This window comes from Hermetia illucens, chromosome 4, assembly GCF_905115235.1.
Source record: "Hermetia illucens chromosome 4, iHerIll2.2.curated.20191125, whole genome shotgun sequence".
NCBI classification, from domain to species: domain Eukaryota; kingdom Metazoa; phylum Arthropoda; class Insecta; order Diptera; family Stratiomyidae; genus Hermetia; species Hermetia illucens.
Genome location: NC_051852.1, coordinates 109,216,035 through 109,241,356, shown reverse-complemented (window position 1 = coordinate 109,241,356; position 25,322 = coordinate 109,216,035). Strand labels below are relative to the sequence as shown.

The window sequence follows — 25,322 nt, the reverse complement described above, 5'->3', positions numbered from 1 at the left end:
AACTCCCATTTCAGGAGAGTCGTCGTAAAGGTCGATAACTAGAAGTCGTAGCGTTAGGTATCCCAAGGGCCCAAGGGCCATTTGTACAAACTTACCAGCCTATTTCAGACGGAAATGTACGCTATAGATGGGTGCTTACTTAAACCTTTGCAAGAACCATATAGGCAAAATATTGTAGTCTTAACCAAACACGAGGGGGACTATCAATGCATTTAGGTTCAACCAGGTGATGTCTAGACTTATAACGGAGTTAGAATGAGCTTGCCAGGAAAAGAGTAAATGACCAGAACTCTTCTGCGGAATCGAAAGTGATTCATGACCATGGCAATAAGAAAGGAAAACGAATGATTGAAGGAAACTATTCTGGGCATACTTACCACGAATTAAATGGTTCAGGGGGATTGTATAAGTCTAACCAAGAAGACGTTTAAGATCATAGTGAGAGTGCTCATAGGTCTTGTAGACTAAACGATCACCTAAGGAAGCTAGATATATCTGCGAATACTATTTGTAGGTTTTGTGGAGAGAATGTTGAAACCCTATTTTACTTCAATTATAAACTTAGAAACTTCACACGATCAAAGATACAAATCACAAAGATATAACCATATCAGGCTGTGGAACATTTCGGTTTACTATTGAGAAAAACGAATAACCAACAAATATCTTTTCTACCCGGATGACAATTTCAAGCTGTAGCGCATTTGGAACTCTTATCCATTAAACTTGTCTCTCTTTAAAATATTCCATTTCTTGAAGATAATAAACTGACTAATTTCCACCTTTTATTTTTAATCAATCAACAACTGATTTTTTCACAACAATTGAATACTAAAGTAATGTACGTACATGCGTAGCAAAATCGTTTCCACTAACCAATATGAGGTCAAAAACCATACAATACAAAATCCTTCATTCAATTTGTAAGTGTTTAGAAAAAATAGTTGATAAATGCTAAAAAATCGCAAAATGTTTCAAGTTTTTCTTTAGTTTTTTAATATTACACTTTACAAGATACACGAAGGTAATTTCTTCGCTCTAGTAAGGTGCGCTTGAAAATACTCTACAATAAGACGACATCCAAGTCCACCGACGTTAGGTAACCATTTTTTGAGCCCAATTATAGTTTTATGTCAATAAATTATTTTGATTTTCCACTTTATTATCTTAAATTATTATTATCTATTTGGTCCATTCGAACAATAAAATTTCAACTAATTAGTTCAATCTTTTGTACATAACTTTCAAGCTCTTATGAGGCGCTTCTACTTCCAGGATCGGCTTTCCGTCTTCATCAACATATTCGTCGTAAACGATTTCGGAAACTTTTTCAAATCCTAACCCTCGCAATATCTTTTGAGAAAAAATACCAGTGGCGTCGCCTTTTATTATCTGCAAAGAATACAAAAGTAGCGTAAGCCAAAGCTATAGCTAATAATTGAATACTATGGTTTGTACTTACAGAGAAGCCATTGTCCCTAGCTAAATCTTCTGTTCGCTTCATTAGCTCCTTGGCAATACCTTTGCCTCTATATTTTGAGTCAACGGACAATATACGCGAATCGAAAATTTTATCAACTTTAAAATACGCAAATAGATCCTTTTGTTGGTTCGCGTCGTACAGAAGCTTGAATATTTTCTTGAAACTTTCGTCTGGGCAGTTTTTAGCTTTTCTCGTGATTTTTCGATGTCACCCTCGCTAACTATCCCGTTCAGTATGACCCCCGCTATCTGAAAAGTAAACGTTGGATTAAATAGTTTGTGGAATTTAGCCATTTGGCAAAATACGAGAGAAATACTAGTTCGCGCAGCTTAGAAAAATGAAACTTACGCTTACAAGGTGGAGGGAATGAGGGAAAACCAAAAAGGAAGAAAGCTTTTCCACAGTTTTGATACAGGAGCCCTCGTTTGGACGAAGCATATATTTTTACATTTACAAATTGACAATGGTTTCACTGAGAGGCAACTCATCAAACAGTGCCCCACACCCGACCTGGGAGAAGCGTAATAAACGATCTCAAGTCCGTTTGAAAATGGGGGAGGATGAAGTCATTATACTGTGGAAGGCAATGTAGCCTTAGACGTCTAAGGGAGAAGGGTAGGTATGGTAAACTTTATTCGGAATAATAGTATCTACTGTTAAGCGGGAAGTTGGCCCATTACTAAGATAGTGACTCCCCTGTGAGCTGGGGATTGAGTATTCATTCAAAGTGTTCCCTACTTGTGATAAAAGGCGACTAAGAGGGGTGGAGATTTGTGGGTTAGAAACCTGCAAATTTCGAATCTTATTATGTGGCAAAAAACTGCTACCATACCTCGGAGGTACTGACTGATTTTTGGCGAAAACCTTCTGTTTTCATCAATGATTAATAATTAGATTCCAGAATATGCAAACGCTATTCGATGATGGTGTCGCTCGACTCCAAAGAATGCTCACTTTATCTAATTGAGGAAGTCAGTAGTACAGGAATTCTCTTGTTGGGACTAGTACTGTCCAACATTTTTGAGAAATATATTTCTTCCTGTTTGCAATGCATATACATACTTTCATAAATCATGTCTTATTATTATAAAGAAATTCGGAAAAATAGGAAAGTTACATTGGTTTTAGTAAGCGTGCATGTTCGGCTTAATGCAGATGGCAGCAGCCAGGGACCCGCAGCACATCAGCTGTAACATAAGGAGATATAAATATGGGAAGAAAGATATCAAACCGTACATACACAAGCCAGCTCCTAGTCTAGATGAACAGCAGTATGTTAAATCTGTTGGAAAAGTTGACCGACTAAATCGTCGTCGTTGTTTGGGAAAAACATCCAAAATAACGCTTTGGACGATCATTCCCACACAAATATTTGCGGGCAAATAACCCGTCCATCCCGGTGTCATTTAGTAAAGACTTATGATTCACCCCCCGTTAGCGTAGTTGAGATGTTTGAGGAAAAATGTCATAGTCCGTTAAACTCCTCCACGTCCTCCGGGCAAGACAGCATGAAGAACGTCAGCGCTAACAAGACTCCGCTTGGACCTCAAAATCCTCATGCGATTTTACTACGATGCAGCACGCGATATTTTACAGCATCATATGTCGGTCTGATAATAGTCAAAACGGGTGCCCTTCTGTCGAATCCTAACGATCATCCTCTTTTTCCATTCTCTGGGAAAGGTCTCGGATTCCCAAGATTTTCGTGCAAGTGGAAGCAGACGGTCTGTAGTAACTACAGGTGCGGCGATAAATAACCCTGCGGGAAGATCGTCAAACCCAGCGGCTTTACTTCGTTTGAGTGTATTCATGGCCGAAATGGTGGTTGAAAGAACAGTCGGTATCCGCATGTTACGGTGATTAATCACATCATCTACAAGAGGAGGAACCTCACCGGATGTGATACGGTTAGGAACCTCCCACCGACTTTGGCATTCAGATCACCCATTACGATCATAGTGTCACTCAGGAAGCCACCTCTGAACTGCGTGTAATCGCTCGTAGAAAGCATCCTTCTCCACTATATCGGAAGCACTGTACAATTGTGATGCTCATTTACCAGAATCGGAATCATGCAATCAGAATCCTGTCAGAAACCGGTTCCCAAGTCAAGAGAGCCCACTTTGCGAGAGCCGTTAGAAAAAAACCCGACACCGGACTCGCATCTGCTAACATTTGCAGAATACAAAAGCACATTACCACGAAAAGGAGAGGAGTACTCTCCAGAATCCCACCATCTTTCTTCGCTTAGGCTCAGAATGTTCGGTTTATTCCTAGAATTCTCGCTCGAGTTGGAAAAAGCGAATATTCTGAGGGTGGTCAAAGGGTAGTATAGGTCCCAGGGCGAAACGTGGATTGGTACACACGATGGAGCATAGAACCTGAGAAACGTCTGCTGTACTAACACCAACAGCTCTACTACAGCTACTACAGCTCTACTACCAACCTCCACCTCCACATAGTCACCGCTGGGAGCGCTTTCTTAACGAAAATCTGCAGACGAAGAAGAATGAAGGCGAGTCTCCCGCGCCTAAAAACGGGACAACTTGTACCAACTGGTCCTCCAGGTTGGGGGTTGGGTAGGGCTGACAACCCGACACGGAAAACCAACGTTACGAAGCCATAGAAGGAGCCTCGGACAGGATGGATCTTACAACGACGAACCCGGTACCGACGAAGGAATAACGATTTGCGCATTTTCTTATGGAACTCGCGCTCCTTCTACACAGAACTAGCCGATACCCTATCCCAATATAGGGCTGATGTAACAGCATTGGACAGGCACCGGTTTCCTGAAGAAAAGCCACTACACCATATATTATAGCGGCCGTCCAGTAAACCATATGCTCGAAGTAGGCTTCTTAGTCAGCCAAAAAATTGAACCCGTTGTTATCGCCTTTGAAAATATAAGCGAAAGGCTGTGCCCTCTGCGTTCGCGAGGCAAATTTAGAAATATAAACCTCATAAACGTTCACGCTCCTACAGAGGAGACTACAGAGTCGGACAAAGATACCTTCTACAAGGCAGTTGAACGAACCCTCGAAGCCTACCCCAAGTATGATATCAAAATCATACTTGGAGATTTCAACAGTCAAGTAGGGGACAGAGTCCGTATTCAGGCGATACGTCAGCTGCCATAGCTTACATACCAATGATAACGGATTACTCAGTTAGCAGTACCGCACGAAATGGTTGTTGGAAGTACCTGGTTTCCGCGGAAAGCAGTCCACAAACATACGTGGGCCTCTCCAAACGGGATCATTTTCAACCAAATTGACCTCTCAGGTTTGATAAATGTAAGAACATATAGGAGGGCCAATATAGATTCGGATCACCATCTTGTTGGCATAGTGCTCCGGACTCGAATTACAACACCACCTACAATCCCTTCTGATAATCAGGTGAGAGCGAACACTGAAGCCATTCACAACATAGTCCTTCGCAGCACCTATAAGAGGGAAATGGATTCCGCAATAACCGCAGCTAACAGATGTCCTTGAGTTGAAGCATCAACCAATTATCTTCACAATCACCTGAAGAACGTTATCATGGATGCGGCCACAAACATACTTGGCCCCAGTTGCAAAAAAAAAACTCGGAGCGGCTGGTTTGAAGAAAAATGTAAGGTAGCTACGGAACGGAAAAATGCCGCACACCGAGTAATGTGGCATTCTCATAGAACAAAAGTTCGAGACCCTTGCACTTTGTCTAAGGCAGCAGAAACCAGCAACAATATTTGAAAATCATACACCATGTCTTCTGCCATTTAAACAATGAATGCAAGTTTGAAATAATAAAAACTTGTTGTTTCTTTTTCGTTGGTGTGAATGTTTATTCTTGCAAATATCGATATTTCGGGAACCACTTGTTCCCTTCATCAGTGCTAACAAGGAAGGAATGGGGATTCCACAATTTTTATGCAATGCACCCTGCCATGTCGCGAAATCTATCAAAGTGTTTTTGTCCAGTTGAAACATCGTCGCTCTTCCTTAGCCATCCGAGCCTCTTGATAGCAATCCAATTGAAAATGGTCGGAGTGTTTTAAAATAAAAGATTTATGAAAAACAAAACCCTACGAAGCAAGTTTTAACACAAAATATTCGCAAAGTATGCCTAGCCAATTTACTTATCTCGTAATGCATTGAATCTTGTGTTCAGAGTATCATGATTATTATCAACGGCGTAACAACTGGTATTGGGTCTAGGCCAGCATTAATAAGGAGGTCCACCAATTCGATATCCCTAAAAGGTGTCTGACATCCTCATCTACGCTATCGCTCCATCTTGGGCAGGGTCTGCCTCATCTTTTTTTCTAGCATAGATATTGCCCTAATAGACTTAAGTGACCCGCCCACCGCAACCTGCCGGATTTTATCCACAACCAGACGGTCCCTGGTATTGATTTCGTCATTATTTAGCTTACAAAGGAGGTGGAGGTGTTCAGAGTATGCCGCGCAGAATTGTAAGCATATTTTGAAACAGAGGTGAAGGTGAGGAGAGGCTTTGAAGCATAATTTATTTCACAGTTTAAAAGGCAATTACATATATCAACAGTTTCTTGGTGTTCATAATTCGCTGAGTGACGTTACATCAAGTGTCAGCCAATTACCGCGTTTTTCTTTCCGCTTTGTGAGAGTTCGATTTTAAATTCATTATAATTATTAAATGAGTGTTTCGAATTAGTTTTTCCAACGGTTATAGTAATTGGGCAGGTGAAACTACTATTTTGAAGTAAAGAAAACATATAGTTATTTTCGAACGCGAGGAGCCCATTGCAGCAATATCTCTAGAGAGTGGATATGCTCGTCATGGTACTCGAAATGCTAAGACAGACGCAGCTTCTTCTCCACCTTTATGGTATATGGACATTTTATCACGAATTGGTATATCCATGCCTTAGCTACGCCCCTTTCTCTGCAAAAAGTGTCCGTTCGCTCTTATTTATGACATGCTCAAGATGTTTGTTCCAATTTAATTTTGAACCCAAACTTATTCATACCTCTTTTGCTTCACTTGATAATTGAAACTGCTTACCAAGAAGGATAGGAATTTGAGCTCATTCAGCCGTTCCTTTTAAGTGAACGCTACCTTTAAAATCGTTTGCAGAAATTTTCCCATTATGAAAATGCTGGCGTTAACAGTACCCCCTTCCATTCATTTTCCAAATAATTTTTCTCGCCTTTCTTATCATTAACTATCGACCTTTGATATTCTGTTTCCAGAAAATCAAAGAACCGGGAACAATACTTGCTTCCTCTATAAATTTTCAAATAGCATCGTGTAATGCTTCTTTACCGTGAATCAACTCCGGGAATCGAAATCTGATACCTTTTAAGGTGATCGCTATTTACACTTTGGTTGACAAGAAACTGACATGGCCACCACATTAATTACATTTTTATTTTGATTTGGCTCGCTTAAAAACTGTGTTAAATAACATTTAATGTGTAAATAAATAAATAAATGAAACATACAGAGAACGTTCTGACACTTCGTTATGAAAGTCTCCAAAGTGCGCAGTTTCTATACCAGTGGAAGCAAAGGGTATGTGAAATCTCAGTTATCCTTGGGTAACCACTAATCGGTTGAGAATGACTTTCGAAAGTATATCTGTATATTTTCTCCGAAACGAAGAAGAATACTTTGATGAATCATTGGCATCCCAAACTCCAATCCATACTAGTCATGCTAGTCCTATACTATTTTGGATGGGACTTTATTTCAGGATACAGATGATATGAAAACTGTAACGGGAGAAGTAAACTTTCGTCCTGTTATTTTGTATGTTCATTACAGGTGCTAAATGGATAGTTGGACTTCATTTAGTAATGCTGTTGATTTTATTGGGTTCACTGTTGTCGACTAATGGGAATGTTTCCTACCTCTTTCTTTGTAAATATAAGTTTATATGGAATATATACTGCAATATAAGCAATGCCCATTAATTAATTTTAAATAGGATTTATGTGTGAAATATGTTCGAAAGGAGTTCTGTGTCGGTTGTGCATATATTTGAACACGTACAAACACGAACTAGAAACGTAAAAACAAACTTAACAAATACGACTTACCTGGTCGTTTTCATCAACCGCCATGATGCTTAGATTATCATCTAACGTAGACCTACTATGCTGTTCCAGCTCATAATTACCTTCAGCATGAACACAAAGTTTTGCAGCCTTATTCAGGGGTTCGTCGACGAAGAACGTTTCTCGCAGATGATGGATTACATTTGAATATCGATCCGGCGTTATTGTCTTATATTCCATATTGTTCTAGATATGCTTCGAAAGGACCGAACCTAGGAAGAAATGATAAGAGGAAAATTATTATACAACATGCAGATCTAATGTTAAATGGATTTTCTTATATCCAGGAGTGATTAATTATTTGTAGATTGGTTAGGAGCTGAGAGCATTCTGATTTGCCAATGTTATCAATCTTGTGCAAGAATAATAGCTCCTGTTTTCTAATAAGTGAAGGAATTTAGGTTTTCATTATGGATACATGTAGCTTCCGATTTATAAAGAGAGGAAATTAAGCGAGACATAGAAGGACCAACCTATATTTACACCATTTAGACCCAGTTATCATCGAGGGGATGTGGAGCCCTCCTTGTGCGCTAAGTGACTTATATAACCTCCTACAGAGTCTTATAAGTAGCTGCTGGGAAAGAGGACAAATAACCCATGAAACTCAGTGATCTTAATGAAGTCACCAAGGAGGAGGCCGTTTTAAGTAACGAAAATATACAATACATTCAAATTAGAGAGTGTAGGCACAAAGTTTGTAAATAATAATCGTTGGCGCAACAATCCAGGATCAGGTCCTTGAAGTGTGTTAGAGCACTTCATTCAAGACCATAACAGTACACTACAAGATTATAGTATCCTATAAGAGGCGATGTGGTCAGCATTGCGCTCGCCCGAGATTATTACCCTGATTTGACTCAGGTACTCATTCATGGCGGAGTGGACCGGTATCCGACGTCAAATCACGATACAAATCCCACTGCCACCAGTGAAATTTGAACTATGATAGCCTTGTGCTCTAACCACTCTGCTATCCGGACATAGTTTTTATTCCTCATATACCGGCATTTCAAGGACTAGTTTTCCTCTTCCTCAGTGAGTTTTTGTCTGACAAAGGAATAAAAACTCACTATTCGGCACTTGAAAAGAAAAAATGTCTGTTTTTAAGGTTTTGTGTGAAACAAAAACCTTATTAGAATCGAGTCGGTGTCTGTCCGTCTGTCTGTCTGTCACACCCGATTTATTTGAAAACGGCTGGACCGACTTTCGAACCTGGTTCTATATTTAATTTCGGGTGAAACATAAAGGAGTGAGGGCTCAAAAAGTGTAACAGGTCTCATTCTAAGAACCTATCCAACCGAAAAATTTGCATCCCTGAAATCTAGCCCTCAAAATACATCCGGTTCCGGTATCTGTACAAATAAAGTTAATAATAGTATATTTACACATTTAGAAATTTACCCGGTAAACCGCCCCCCCCCCCCCCTTTCCATCCCAGAAATACAAAATTTGGTATGGGTGTAAGGAATGCACAATTTGGTCCAGTTTCATTCTACAATTTGTATGATGTTATCATCACATATCAATTCGTCAATACCACAACGAAGTAAGTTCATATGAATGGCGTCCGAAAGAATTATTTTGTTTTAGTTTTTTAGTCATTTGTATATGAATATCAATAACTCCAAACAGACATGTGTGTATGTAGGTATATAGTATATGAGTGCTAAAGAAGTTTGCGGGTAATGTCTAATGCAGATAAATATATTTGTACATTAAACCAGCTGTATTTAATATGCGTACTATAAATGTACATATGTATGCTACTGTGCACGAAGTAAAATTGGAAATATGGGTACGATCAATTTATATACGTGCATATTCGGAAGTATTCGGAAATAGAGAGTTTGTTTGTTTAGGGTGAGGATAATATCTATGGCTGTAATATATAGGCATGTCTTGTAGTTTGGAAAAATATGAAGGAATATATTGGATTTGCAGATGAACACAAAACCTTTATACCCGAAGCGCGAGCTCTCGGTATTCCGACTTGTTTCCATTATAAAATAAGCTGAAAAAACGACATACACAACCAAAGAAATGGAAAATGGTCGCTTTCTGCGGATAAACTAATGTTTGCGTTTCGGTTCATACGAATACATGTATAAAAGTTCGTCTCCTGTAACAATTGATTTCAATTTGGAACAAACTTGCTTCTTTTAAAACGTTCGCTATCAACAACCTATCCGTCCAATTTCTAAGTTTGCCATTGGCTTCGCAATAACAAACCCGAATGTTTACGAATGCAGTGATGGCACAACTCAATAACATTATCTATTGATTCACTGTAAAAACTTAAGTGAATTTTCCTATGTGATGGCGGGTATTTCAAGGTTTTATTAGAATTCGTTTTTTTTCATGTGGATAATAATATGGAAAAATTTCCGGTCGATCGATTCAACACAATTTTGGTTGTGCTTCCCAATAGTTTAAGAAACTTGCTTTCGAACAAAATGTGTATAAAGTTTTCGTTTTGTATACACGTCAACATGGCGTATGTTGCAGTATACTCTTACCATATTTTGCTTTCAAAATAAGTATAAAGCTATAAATCTATTTCTGGAAACCGTCATATAAGAAAATACCTTTAAAAGGAAGCCTATGTCTGAACGATCTTCACATTTGCTGATGCAAACCGATGGTCTCCCATCGCTAACAACTTTTACCGAGTATGGAAGTATGGTGGACAAAGAATAGTATAGGCTCCAGTATGAATCGGGATTGGTAAACACGATGGAGCATAAAACCTGGGAGACACTGGTGAATCAACACCAATAGCTCTAGTGCCAAACTCTATCTCCGTCTACACGTCGTGACCGCGCCTAAAAACAGGACAAATGGTACTAATTGGCCCTCCAGGTTGGGGGTTGGGTAGGGTTCACACACACACCTACACGGGAAAACAACTTGTTACGAAGCCACAAAGGAGCCTCGGACTGGACTGATGACTGGCGACGAACCCGGCAACAACGAAATAACGATTTGCGCATTTTCTCATGGAATGTTCCCTCCCTGTACAGGAAAGGAGCTGCCAAAGCAGCTAGCCGATACCCTGTCCCAGTATAGGGCTGATGTAACAGCGTTGCAGAAAATGCTCTGGACAGGGACTGCTTTCCTGGAGAAGAGCCACTACACCATATATTACAGTGGCATCCAGTAAATCATGTTTTTGGAGTAGGTTTTCTTATAATAATCGTTGGCGCAACATCCATAGTGGATCGGGGCCTTGAAGTGTGTTAGGGCATTTCATCGAAGACCATAACGGTACGATACCAAGATTATAGTACCCTATAGGAGGCAATGTGGTCAGCCTTGCGCTCGGCCGAGATTATTACCCTAATTTGACTCAGGTACTCATTCATGGCTGAGTCGACTGGTATCCGACGTCAAATTACGATACAAATTCCACTGCTACCAGTGAGATTTGAACCGCGACTTTCCGTACTACAGCGTGTGGTCTAACCACTCAGCTATCAGGACATGGTGATGATGATATCCAGACAAAATTCACAACTCCTGATCAATCCCTAATATGAAGGTCAAAATAGAAGCGTTGAAAAAAGTTAGTAGCCTATTTCCCGAGTGCAAAAAATGCCAGGCCAACTACCGGCCCAATTACCGCGGATAGCAGTTCCCAAAAAAGTAAACCGAGCCTCGCAAATTCATTAGCGCGCCTGCTGTTTGACTCGCTAAAATAGAATACTCGACCAAGGCATGTTAACCTAGAATAATAACGATGGTAACTAGATACTGAAAACTATTTTATTTAAATAAAAATTTGACGAAACAACAAACAATGTTTGACAAATTTATACACTATAACGTAGAGAAACCAAATATATTGAAAAAAGCCAAATGACAAATGTCCTGAAAAGCATAATTGGAATGTAAATGCATTACTTTAGCACTTAGAGAATTTTAAATCTTTCTTCATACTGAGCAGCCCATTCTCGGGATCTAACTCTAAACTCGGGGCTCTTGCTTGAATCATGCAACACATTCCAGCTAGCAAGCTAGAGGGTGAACTACAACTTGTTAAGGACGATACCAGACATCACGCAGAGCGGAAAATTGAAGACGACAAACTGTAGCTTGGTATACAACTATTGTAACTAAGGATGTGAAGATCTCAGTAAAACTTCGCTCGTCATGGAAATTTTAATTATTACCAGATATTTTTAGTTTGCGAAATTGCGAAATCTGAAGCCTCCTATCCTAAAATTATAAAATTGTTTTGAAGGACAAAGAGAAGAAGAACACATTATACTAGAAACTTCAGTGGAGTTAGCAGATGAAAGCTGCCATCCTAGGGCAGAAATATGATAGCGTCATTATATAATATTATTTTTAACATATAGTCCCTTTGAAATCGATGTATGAAGTGGCTATTTTTAATTTTTTTTTTTGTAGAACAAAGCCTTATTAAAATAGGTTTACTGTCTGTCCGTCCGTCTGTCACACGCACTTTTCTGAGAAACGGTTATTCATATTCATTAGAAATCTGGTGAGATAGTGGAAACTATGACCCCATGCACACAGTGGACAACATCAGTCCACATTGAATTTAAGGGGGGGCGGGGGTTCCTACACCTGCAAAATGGGAGTATACAATATTTTTCATCAAATATAGCAGTGCGAAGGCTGAAAAGTAGATCATTTCTTCCGCAGACCCATTCTCTACTCAACCGAAAAAATCTGAAAAAATATCACAAAGTTGGCCCTAAGCGGGGTCTAGGTTGATTTTTCAATGTCCGATTTTTTAGAGGCATTTTCAATAATTCAATTTTTCGGATTGAATTTTCAAAATTTAATGTCTCACTAATCAACAGTCATTTGTCACGACGACTTTGTTATGACGAGCAGTTGATAGTTGTATAAGTGATACATTGCCTCCTAGTGTACCGTTACGGTCTTGAATGAAGTGCTCTAACACACTTCAAGGCCCCGATCCAACATGGGATTGTTGAGCCAACGATTATTATTATTATAGGTGCAATTTACAAAAACGTACGATTTAAATTTGCCAGTAGGACAGCACCAGGTATATTGGCTCAGGTGTTCAAAATTTATCTTTAGGGGGTTATTTCCAACAGAGTAAAAAACAGACAAGCTGATGCTGAAGCAGAATATGTCGTTGAATGAACCACTATCCAAAAGATAGCTTGAGTCTTAAATAGAAGCTGTTATACTAATTGATATCATCGGTTATATGTAACATCAGGTACTGCTTTTGGAACTACCCAGCCAGTTGTAGTGGGTGCTAAAACGAAAATATAGCCTAAATAACCTTCGATGAAGGTGAGTACCATGTAGTGGTGACTTTCAGGAAGGCAAAATGTATTCATTGTAGACCAAAAATTGTTCATCGTATCAAGAACATCAAACTATACTTGAGTGTATCATCAAATATTTCCGTCCTCGGTCCTCTGTTATGCAACATGCAACTCAATGTCCAAAATAAAAATTATTTATATTGGGAAAATACTTTTTAAGCATAGTGAATTATACAAAATCAGGGGCGAGGCGGACTGCAATCCGAGGTAATTTATGAGTGAAATCAGTTTCGATAAGCCGTCACGCTATCCAATATGTAAAGGCGAAGAGCAAAAGACGCGAAATATGCCCCCTCTATCTGCAGCAGCTCATAAGGAAACAAGTCGGAAACCGAAAGCTCGATACTTCAGACATAAAAGGTTTTGTTGACTTTTTATGCAAGAGTATTTGGGTCCACGACGGCCTATTTATATATAATTCGGAGTGCATATACGTTGCATATACCCGATATTCATTTCTATTTGGTACTGACATTTTGTCTCTTAGGCAGTTGTAACTAGATACGGAAAAGCAATTTTGAAAAAAACGTTGATAATAATAGTAGGATTTCCACCAAACTTTCTAGAATGCTTCATATTAAAACCTACATATAATAATGCAAACTTTTACGGATATAGGATGAATTCGAGAGAGGTGCGTAGTAAATTTTATTTGAGTAGACATCTCAACAGAGAGCATTCCGGAGCCTAGATACCATGTGCGTATTTTATTCAAATTTTTCGGTTGGGTTTTTTCTGAAAATGGGTCCTGGAAGTAATTGGCCTTTTCGGACCCCCACACTTCTCCCTTTTGTAACCAATGTATAAACTATCATAATATCTATTTTGGAAAGTACTAATCGAGATTTCGAATACCAGAAAGCTGCAACTGCCATGTATTGCATTGTATTCTTTCAAACACACGTATAGTGTTCTTCCCAAGGATGTCTTGGATGCCATCAAGCCTATCTATGGAGCGATGTGTCGGAGATTTTACGCAGAAACAACAATGAGAGTTCGAACCAACTTATTGGAAAATCTCATCAAAGCATTGGTCAAAATTTCACGTTTTCAAAGTCAGTGCTCGTCATAACTCCAAAATTACTGCACCGATCCTTTCGAAATTTTGAAACGCTATTTCTGTAAATTTAAATTTAAATTTCTTAACATCCTCTTTTTTGCAATAATAAATTAAGCATTTTCAAAGTTTTCCCAAAAGTGACAAATTGAAAACTTCGAAAAACCCTCCCAGTGTTACCGGGGAAAGCGGTCATCTAATGAAAAGAACTTTGAGTTTTTCAAGCTATGAGGGGCACCGCAATTCTACTTTTTCTTGAAAATTTTACACAATATTCTTTGAATGCCATACCTTAATGTACCATTATTTTCAATAAATAAGTTTCAACTGAGTCCTTAAAAAAATTACAAAAATTGTACCTTTTTGCACGAATTAACGTTACTCGCCTTAGTTCAAGGTGTAACAATGTAAATTACCGCATGTGTGGGAATTTATAGTTCCAACCTTCCTACCGAATTTCGTGTCTATAAGTGCAACCGTTTCTCTGAAAAAGTGAGGTGCGACAGACAAACAGACAGTAAACCGCGAATGCAGGGGGTGTGGCATCTGATTCTTTGTTAACTATAACTGTACTTCATTACCAAAAATATTCGAAAAGATACCTGTGAATCTTTTTGCTAATGGTAATGATTTTTTAATTTTTTTATGTAGTAGTATCTGCAGGGCTTAAGTGGATAATTTATAACGCATTAGCTAATCATCTTGAAATGTGCCATAATAAAAATTTGATTGAATACACATCGAAGAGAAGATATTCTTCCAAGGGTTCTATGTTCAAACTCTCCGTACGACAGCGTGTAGACTGAAACTTAATTTATTTTCTCATGGGCTGTTCGGGCTATTAATCAACGTAATGCTCTTCTTCATAAAAATTGTGGGTACAACAAAGCATCACATTAAAATAAAATAAATGGCAGAGAACCAGTAATTGGTGTGTGTCGGAAAATTGAAGCGGTTAGCATCGAAAGCAAGTAAATGATTTTTTACGATACATTTAACGTATAATCGCTTTCGGCCTTCCGAAAGAGCAGCTTCACAAGTAAGCATCCGCGGCCCCCTACAAAAAAAGAACGCCAGCCAGCCATTGAGGCTTTCATACAATAATTTGTTAGTGCTAGAGGAGAATCTAGAATTTAGGTCCATAATATCCATATATCACCAATTAGAGGTTGTCACTACCCAAAGTGGGTATATGTGAATTTAATCAACTTCGGCTTGCGCTGTTTTTGCTCAAAGTGTTGACATGTTTATCGCTTCTTTTACGCTTTATCAAAACATATATTGAACCGTTTTTTTCCCAACATTAATGAGAATATTTATGGAAATACCGCAGCATCTCTGTAGAGCACACGTTTCCATCACGAAGCGTAAATTTCATTCATCATAAACAGACGAGCGTCATTCCCAATTAGCGAATGAGTAACAGGCTAGTCCAGAGTACTACCTTCTGGCACACCAGCGGGAACTACAATCTTTGGATATAAACCTTTAGGTTAAATAATCTATTTTGAACTGTTTACAGATAAAGCAAGTGAAAGCTATTAGATTTTTAAGGTTTCGTAATTGAGGACATATTGCGGGTTAAAGCTCCTTGTGGACTCAAGCGTTTCAGTTGCCCTGGACAACTCGGACGCTGTACTCCTCACCTTCCGATGGGGGTGTTAGATAGGCCTCGCATCCACCCGTATGAATGCCGACCTGCCCTCAGTATAAACTCTGCTCTGATTATGGTCTCCAAATCAATCCATGTCCGGAGAGGACCGTGGTATTATGCCACACGGCAGATACTCGCGTTAAATTCCCAAGGACGTTCATGTCCGTCTATCTGTCCACACGTACTTTTCTCAAAAGTGACTACACCGATACACATGAAAATTGGTAATAGGGTGGGAAATCTCGTGAATCCCAACATGGTGAATTACATTACTGCACATTGAGTTTAAGGGGGATCCCATATACGTAAAAAAAGTGTGTAAAATTCTTTTGTCGAATATGGTAATGTGAGGGTAACAAATGGAAAGTCTCGATTAGTACTTTTCCGAAAATATTATAATATAATATATTAGTTTAATATCGTTGCAAAGAGGAGGAGTACTGGAGTCCGGAAAGGGTCAATTATTTCAATGTCCCATTCCAAGGAACTACTAGACCCAAAATTTGAACAAAACCATGGTGGTTCGTTCACATGGTTGATCTAGGCCACAAAATACTCTCCGTTTCGATATCTGCTAAAATAAAATTAAAAACCTCCCTTAAATTCATCCAAGATTCGTAAATTGAAATAAGATAGACTAATAGGAATCATCATACTGGAAACTTTGGTAAAAATATTGTTATTACTAACAAATTATAGAAAGTCGAAGTTGTCCCTTTCAGTTTAAATTCCTTCTTCCCGCGAGATAAAATGTACTTCCGATACTTGAGTGCAAAGTTATTTACGATTCATTCAACTTTAAGTGTTTCAGCGTTCTAACCCAAATAACAGGACAATTTCATGCTATGTATCTAAAATGTATTTGTGTCTAGTTGATAGGGGCCCTAAAGTACCTAAAGCTATATCCAATTGTGAGGGGCATATATTTCGACTTCGGCACTATTTTATAGTTTAATAGTAATTGCCTACAAATGTGTGAAAAAAGATATTGCGCTAAACAAAAGAACAGAGGGTGTTGCAATGGAAGTGGCTTTCGTTCACTCCTGGAAATGCACCAAAAATGCAGGACAAGGTTCCCAGTCCAATCAGTCAAAGAAAAATACAAATACCCACCTCTAAGAAAAAATGAAGTTCTCTCAGAGGTCTCTAAGTCGGAGGAAGTATGCATGAATCTTTTTATAAAACTCATCTGGTTTATATTATTGCCACAGCCATGAATCTGATGAAAACGAAAATATGAGGACAGGCAACTTCTACAGAAAGGAAATCAGTAAGAAGGCATGAATTAAAGAAAATTGAGTGAGCGTTTAAGTACTCTTGTTTTGATGTGTAGATATACTTTTTTCTATCTGAACCACATCAGATTTCATAGATGTTAGCGAAACCTTGCGTGGAATGGTGTAGGTTTCCGATAATGTGACAAAAAAATAGTTCAACTAAAAAGTCCTAAACTATGACAAATCCTAATAGTTGTGGCCAAAGAAAGAAAAAATATTCGAAATTTCACGGCCCCGTGAGTTGGGAAAGATATACTGGAAGTATTCCCTCCTTGTCGTAACAATCGACTAAAACGGACAGAAATTTGGGAGCTATCTTCATTACTACTTTTCTACCGAAAACTAACAAGCCTCAGATAGAGATTGACCTAATAATTTCGAATTTTCCCTTCCGAAAACGGTTTATGATTGGTTTTTGAAATGTGTACACGGTCTTTGACAAGGATATCGAGCTCCCCTCAATGATCCTTTTCTCCAAATAATGCGAGAATTCCAGCGATATAGGCCGGACCTTCTTGGCCTACGAGAAGCGAAAAGGCGAGTTTCTGACGAGTACGCCTCTTTTCTTGCGGCAATATGATTTTAAAACTCTCTTACACACGAACCAGAAAAAGTTTTCTAAAAGTGACATTGTGGTCGTGATGGATGATCTGAACGCCAAGGACAACACCTCGCTCGGATATGTTGTGGAGAGGTATGGTACCCGCAATAGCACCGGTGAAAAGTTTGTAGACTTCTGCAACTGCACATTGTCCGATTCCAGGGTCCAACACATGGCAACATGGGTTTCAACTGATCGATTACGAACACCTGATCAGATCGACGATATCCGAGGCTGAGGACCTTGATTTTGTTGGTATTTATCGCAGTCCGATTCAGTTTGCCTACTTCCTTAAATGCATATTCATTTGGTCAAGGACGTTGTTATTGTCCCACGATGTCTCGGCAGGCTAACAGAGAACTAAGTTCTCTGGTCCGACCCACGATGATCATACGTGGAGACGAGAATTGGCCAGGCCTTCGGCCTATGTGTACCAGCTGTCAGTCGGTTTTTGGCGCTGGGATGGTTGATGTGCTATGTCTCATCAAGCGGTGAATGGCACCCCTATAATATGTGGGAGTAGTAATAGGTGCAATATATATTATATATATATATTATATATATATTATAATGAAGGGGAAATGTGGAATACTTTTAGCATATTGAAGCCTTAGAATAGGAATTGGAGAAGGAAGTGACCTTCCTCAAGTTCAGAATTTTCTCTCATAATTTTCATCCCGAGCCGGATTATCTCTCTGCTGGTCTGAGTCTGATTCCACAGTGTATTGGGAATGAGGACATAGACGTTGCTACAACACCAAGTGTGGCGATATCCAGAGAAATCGGACGCAAGAAAGCGGAACTTTCGGCGGAAGGTGAGGACAAGCTGGTAGCCCCGGTGACATCCACACTGAACGCAGCAGAGTTTTCAGTTAGCGGTGGTTTTTCTATTAGACTACACTTATGGCTACAAACCTAAAAATTGGTCAAATCAACCTGCAGCATGCCAAACTTTCTTCCTATCTACTGGCGGCAAGGCTGGCAAAGTTGCAATACTGTCCTTATATATTTCTGGTTTAAGAGCCATGAGTTCGTTTTAACAGAATCTGTGGTATTGGACCATTCAAGGGGACCAGGATCTTCTTCAATGAAAGATCCTCGAGACCGAAGGCCTGCGTTCTGACGTGAAAATTGTTAAGGGCAACCATGCTGAGACAATTCTGTTCCTAGGACCTTGTCGCGGTCAATTTACAATACCAGGATAATAGTAAGAGAAGAAACGTCATAGTTGCCTCTTCTACTTACCCTATGATTCTTTGTGCCCTCCGCAAAAACTAAGGGATCTGATAGTGTATACAGAATCAAGTCGCCTTGAACTTTTAATATATTGTGATGCGAACGCTCAGCATATTTGTTAGGGCAGTAGCAAATGCAATCCTAGATGAGAGAAGCTGTTTGATTTTATCACTTTAGCTGGTCTGATGATCGTGGACGTAGGGTGCGCCCCCATTTTCGTGGGACCAAGTAAGTAGTAAGAAGTAATTGACCTAACTATCTGCACTTCAAAGTTGTTGGAGTTGATTAGAAACTGGCGAGTGCTAGATGAAGTCTCACTCTCAGATCACCGTTTCTAGGAAGTGCAATTAGGACACTGCGAGAGCGGTTGTTACCAATGAAAAAACGAGTGCTCTTAAACTATCATTTGAACACTTCAAAGCACCTGGCATGGATGGCCGCTACCCAGCGATGCTAAAGGAGGGTGTAGAGCACTTAAGAGCAGCAACTTTTAAGAAATTGTTTTGGAGGATGTCTTGCTCTGGGTTATGTGTCTTCCTCTTGGCAGGAGGTGAAGGTAGCCTTCATACCAAAGCCTGAGGAAGATGACTATTCAAATCCAAAAATTTCAAGAAAATCAGTTTAATATCATTTTCGCTGAAATGTCTGGGGAGACTAATTGAGCGTCACATTCGCGAGAAGGCGTTAAGGTCGCACTCCCTAAATGAAAAACCAACATGCTTATCAACGTGGAAAATCCTCTGAGTCTGCTCTTCACTCTTTGGTTTCAAAGATAGAGATAGATTAACTCTGAAGGGTTAATACGCGATGTGGGTGTTCGTGGACATTGAAGGGGCTTTTCATTATGTGCCTGTGATGCCGCCAGAGCGCATGGTGTTGACAAAACTCTAATAAAGTGGATCTACGCTATGCTAACGCATAGACTGCAGTGCGCTGAAGTAGGTGTTGATCGCTACCTAACAACGGAAGCGACGAAAGGCTGCCCTCAAGGAAGTGTGCTATCGCCACTTCTGTGGATTATGCTGATCAACTCACTACTATGCGAACTGCAAAATCTGCCAATGCACTTTCAAGATTATGCAGATGACGTGGCTGTGCTAACTGTTGGTCGAGATCTTGTAATGGTGTGTAGAAATACACAACGCGCCGTTGATTTGATTGACAGTTGGTGTCGCAGGCATGGACTTTCAGTAAATCCAAATAAAACCACAATGGTATTATATACGAAAAGAAGGAATGGTCTTTGCCTTCCAAAGATGAGGGATACAGCCCTTCAACTCTCCAAAGAGGTGAAATATCTGGGAGACAAGCAGACAAGCAGCTTCTTTGGAACAAACATGTAGAGATAAAGATGAAATGAGCTCTGACAGCTTATGGGCTGTGTTTGTTTTGACTGAGATAGTAATGCGGATATATATTGCTATCATTAGGCTGATGTTTGCTTGTGCATCCGTAGTGTGGTGAGTTAAGGTGAAACAAAACAGTTTTCGTTGTAAACTTTCCACACTGCAAATAACTTTGTGTCCGGGTATCACCGGTGCCATGTGCACCACATCCGGCGCAGCTCTGAATGCATTACTCAATTCGCAGCCCTTGGATTTGTTTAGTCAGAGTACTGCAATGAGAGGAGCTCATAGAATAATTCGATTAGATCTATGGGAAAACAACGGATGTGGGGAGCACAGAGCATTGGAAGAGTCATTGGGAGAACTGCACTTAGTTTTCCCAATTCCTTCCGATTCTCAGATCCCTATACATCTGTTTGGGAGAAGATATGATGTTATCTTGAAACGAAGAGAAAACTGGGAGAAACCAGAAGAATGCGTGTCAGGATATACTGACGTCTTCTACACCAATGGCTCAAAAAAAGAAAATGGTTCTGGAGCAAAACGATTTTTCAGGCTGAAGTGCATGCGATGCTAAGGACAGCAACCTGGATGATTGACGAGCGGTTAAAGGGCAGGCGCATCGCAATCTGCAGCGATAGTCAAGCTGCATTGAGGACGTTAAATATCACTTTGATCACTTCAAAAATCGTTCAGAAATGTAGATTCAATACGGTGGATTTACTCTGGATACCTGGTCATTGTGGTGTAGAGGGAAATTAAATCTCGGACGCCTTAGCTTCCCATAATGACAGGTGGCGAAGCCTTAATGCTGCTAGACAGACCAAACTTTTCCTGTCAGAACCAAACAAACATACTGCAAAGTTAACCCTGTCAAAAAGCAGGAAGACTTGCAGAAGAATTGTGGGCATTCTGACCGGCCATAATTCACTAGCTGGGTATATGTTCAGAATAGGAATTATCCAAGATGATGCGTGTCCATCCTGTGATGAGGAAGCGGAACACACGGAATATTTTCTATGTGAGTGCCCCGCCTATGGATTTATCAGACATCAGATTTTTGGTACTGATGTGCTCCAGCTGCAGCGAGTAGCATCACATCCACTAACGAAAATCTACGAGTGACGAAGAGTTCGCTTTTTCCAAGCAGCACGAACTGGTAAGGGAAGAGATAACTTCCAATTGAAATCCATATATATATAAGTGGTGGGGTGGCGAGTTCTGGAAGACTTCTCCGCAAGTGACCACCAATACATTGCTTTCGAAGTGGTGGACACAAACTCTCGGTGTGCGCCACCCCAGCGATCTACATGTACATGGAACGTCGCGAAGATGAACACCGGGAAGTTTGTCGAAACTCTGGGAACGGGTGGGGCCACGCTGGAGGGTACTCCTGGGGGCGGTGGCGCCGCAGCTGACACTGTCGTAAATTCAGTTATGAACCTGATAACGACGGTCTCCGGAGCCTCCATGCCCAGGAAGAAATCGAGGCGCGGCAAAGCTTCCATGTATTGGTGGACAGTGGAAATCGCAAAGCTCCGGAAGGAGTGTCACAGGCTCCGCCGCTTAACACAACGTCTAGGCGACTGGGAGGAGGGATGTACCATAATGATGGAGTACAAATCAGCCAAAACGAGACTCCGCAGCGCAATAAACAAGAGCAAAGCTCGCTGCTGGCAAGATCTAGTCGACGAGGTGAATGGGGATCCGTGGGAACTCGGTTACAAACTGGTAACGCAAAAAATCGGGGCTCTGCGGAAACCCTGTTCACTTAAGGCCGCGCAGATGGACCGCATTGTGGGGGCACTCTTCCCTGCCCACCCCGTATGGGATGGTGACGTCGGCGCGGAGAGCGCAGAGGACTGTCCACTTTTCTCTATAAAAGAGTTGGAACAGGCAGTCCTCTCTATGAAAAACAAGAAGGCGCCAGGACCCGATGATATTCCAGCAGAAGTATACAAACTGGTATTCCAACACCGGCCAGACCTACTGCTCGGCGCATTCAACGCTTGCCTGAAGAAGGGCATTTTCCCTGCTCGTTGGAAAGTTGCGAGGCTTGCGCTGATCTTTAAAGGGAAAGGCGACCCCGAATTGCCGTCTTCATACCGACCACTATGTATGCTTGACACTGCTGGGAAAGTGCTCGAAAAGCTCATCAGAAGTAGACTCGCTGAAGCGATACGCGCTGCCGGAGATTTATCTCCCCGGCAGTTTGGTTTTAGGGCAGGGAGATCGACAATTGATGCTGTCATGCAAGTCGTGGACGCCGTTCGACGAGCAGAGGCACATAGCCGCCGAACTCGACGGGTGGTGCCCCTCGTAACGCTTGACGTCAGAAACGCCTTCAATTCCGTAAGATGGAAAGACATTCTAGGCACACTAGACAATACCTTCAACGTGCCGAACTATCTCTTACGGATTTTGAGGGACTATCTGAGGAACCGCTCCCTGCTCTATGAAACACTAGAGGGTCAAAGGTGGATGGAGGTCACGTCGGGGGTAGCACAGGGATCCATCCTAGGGCCGGACCTCTGGAACGCTACCTATGACAGTCTGCTTAAACTCGACATGCCAGAGGAGTCGCGCCTGGTCGGCTACGCAGATGATGTCGCAGTGCTTGTTGCTGGACGCACTGTCGAACACGCGCAAAGCAGACTCCGTATATTGATGCGACGGGTAAGCGGATGGATGACTACTCATGGTTTCAACCTTGCACCGGAAAAAACCGAAGTAGTCATCCTGACTAAAAAGAGAATTCCAACCCTGCGTCCCATATCGTTCGGCGAGTTGATCATCGAGTCAAAATCAGCGGTAAAGTACCTCGGGTTGACTCTCTTGACTCAAAGATGAGCTTTTCTGAGCAAATCCAAGCAGCAGCGAACAAGGCTGCGGCTGGAGTTTCGGCGTTAAGTAGGCTAATGGCAAACATTGGGGGTCCTACGTCTAGCAGGCGACGTCTCCTGATAAGCTCAACGCAGTCTGTCCTGCTCTACGGCGCAGAGGTATGGGCTGGCGCTCTTAAAAAGGAGGTATGTCGTAAACGCCTCGCGCAAGTATACAGACGGGGAGCTTTACGGGTGGCGTCTGCTTACCGCACTGTCTCTGAACCGGCCGTGATGGTGATCGCGGGAGTTATCCCCGTTGCCCTTCTTGCTAGGGAGCGTCAGGCCATATACAAGCGCAAGGGAGATGAGCCAAGGGAGGTGGTTGCTCGCGAAGAACGGCAACACACTCTAGACATCTAGACATCGGCAACTTAGGTGCGTGGCTGAATCGGAAGCATGGTGAGACTGACTATTTCCTTACCCAATTTTTAAGTGGGCATGGAGGTTTTCAGTCTTACCTGTACAAGATTGGAAAGGCGCGTTCTCCGGATTGTGTGTTTTGCAATGGAGTTGTAGACGACGCCCACCACACTTTTTTTTTCTCGTGGAAAGTGGGATGGGGTTCGTCAGCAGCTCTATTTAAACACAGGGGATCTCTCTCCAGACAACATTGTCGAAGAGATGCTGAGGACTGCTGACAGGTGGAACCGTGTTGCTCATTACGTTCGGGACCTTCTCGTTGCGTTCGGGGACAAGCCCGAAGTAATGTGACAAACGGTTCCAGGCTAGCTCTCTGACGATAGGGAGGTGTTTAGTTGGTAGTCCGACGACGTACCGAATCGGGAGTCCAACACTGTGTGCGTAAATGCATCCACCTACCCTACCCCAAAAAAAAAAAAAATATATATATAAGTAGATACAAAAAATATATATTACATAAACGAGAATTTCTATTGGAACTGCATTTCCAAAATTTCAATTATTATGATGGGTAACTCGTCCTGTGATACTTACTTATCTAAATTGAATGCAATTGCTCTGTTGGCGAAATACAACCGTAAAAAAACTGAGAGGAGTAACACCTTCCGCGTTACCGTACTACAGGATGAAAGCACAAGCTCAAAAATGGTTTGGAAATCGAATTGAAGTTAAAATTATAAGGAAGTTCTTTTCAGTTCATCACGACTTTTGCACTAAGAGATTGCAAGCCTTTGAGTCACTCGATAAATGACTGGAAAAAATTTCCAGCCGGGAAAAATATTTGTATTCTCCTTTTCACACTTTTTTCGTTCTCATAGCAACCTTTGGTGTAAACTCAACTTTGAAGAAAAAAAAACTCTAATAAAGAGCAACATTATTCCTCATGAACTTCATGATATAATTAACATATTAGCACGAATAAACGCAAAGTAGTAATGTCTCTCATGCAATCTGAAATTGATTTAATTGAACACTTGTTGCCATTGGCCATGGCGCGCTAAACCCTCAAACTCTTCTAAACAATTTTTCCAACTACCAAAAATCTCCTGCTTATATCGGAACCCAACACCAGTTACACACTCTTGGGTTGTCCAAACTAAAATTCGAAATCCGGAAATCAATAAACTATTTGTCTCTATGCTGTACTTACCTCAGAATACAGAATTTATTGTCGTGTAGTTTAAGCGAGTAGTAAATGGTGAATTTCCCTTGTGCGAATATTCCAGCTGTTTTCCACAGACAACTGGACGAATAAACTCTGCACTGGACTAAACTAATAACAGTCAATTACACAGAAAATTAGTAGTCACTTAACGTCCACTTCTTGTAGTACAACACCCAAGTCCTTTTCTCAGCACCAACATACAAGAAAAAGGATACACACTTGTTAGCGCGATCTGGAGTGTCTTGAAACGAGATGTTGATGCCTCCAACGAACGACAGCTACTGAAGATTACTAGAGAATACATTCGGAATAAAACTGGGACATTCCAATTCACTAAATGCCACCAGCTACAGGCTAGGATAGTTCCAGAGGGGGCCCCATTCGAACGCTTCCGAGGGGTTACTCTTTTGCTCGCTGATGTTAGTAGCAAACGATTTCGGGAATCGATTTGCCTAAGGACCTAGGACTTCAAGGATTGAATTGAGGTGCGCTCAAGGGGGTGAAAGAGTGGGTACGACGGCAGCGTAAAGACGTGATACAACGTAAAATTACTTACTGTGAACCACCCGGAACCCCACTGTGGTGGAGTGATGCGGACATTCGCCCGACTCAATCGAGATAAATGGGGCAGTAATCTGTCTATGGAAGTCGAGTATTCATTTGGTGCTGAGACGATGGGGTCGTAGCTCGTAGCGCGCATGTATTGTACTCGTACGAAAGCAAAATTACACATTACTACGAGGACGACCGTAGTCTTGAGGATTCGTACTCTC

The 25,322-nt window shown here is 41.0% G+C and overlaps 1 protein-coding gene across 1 annotated transcript; it reads right to left on the bottom strand.

Moving 5' to 3' along the window:
• Positions 1-756: 756 nt before the first annotated feature.
• LOC119654681 (dopamine N-acetyltransferase) lies at positions 757-24,954 on the bottom strand. Its single transcript, XM_038060190.1, is given in 5 exon segments — positions 757-1,392; positions 1,463-1,656; positions 1,659-1,731; positions 7,555-7,784; positions 24,535-24,954. Coding segments are annotated over 4 exon segments (639 nt in total). The 5' UTR covers positions 7,753-7,784; positions 24,535-24,954; the 3' UTR covers positions 757-1,218.
• Positions 24,955-25,322: the final 368 nt, after the last annotated feature.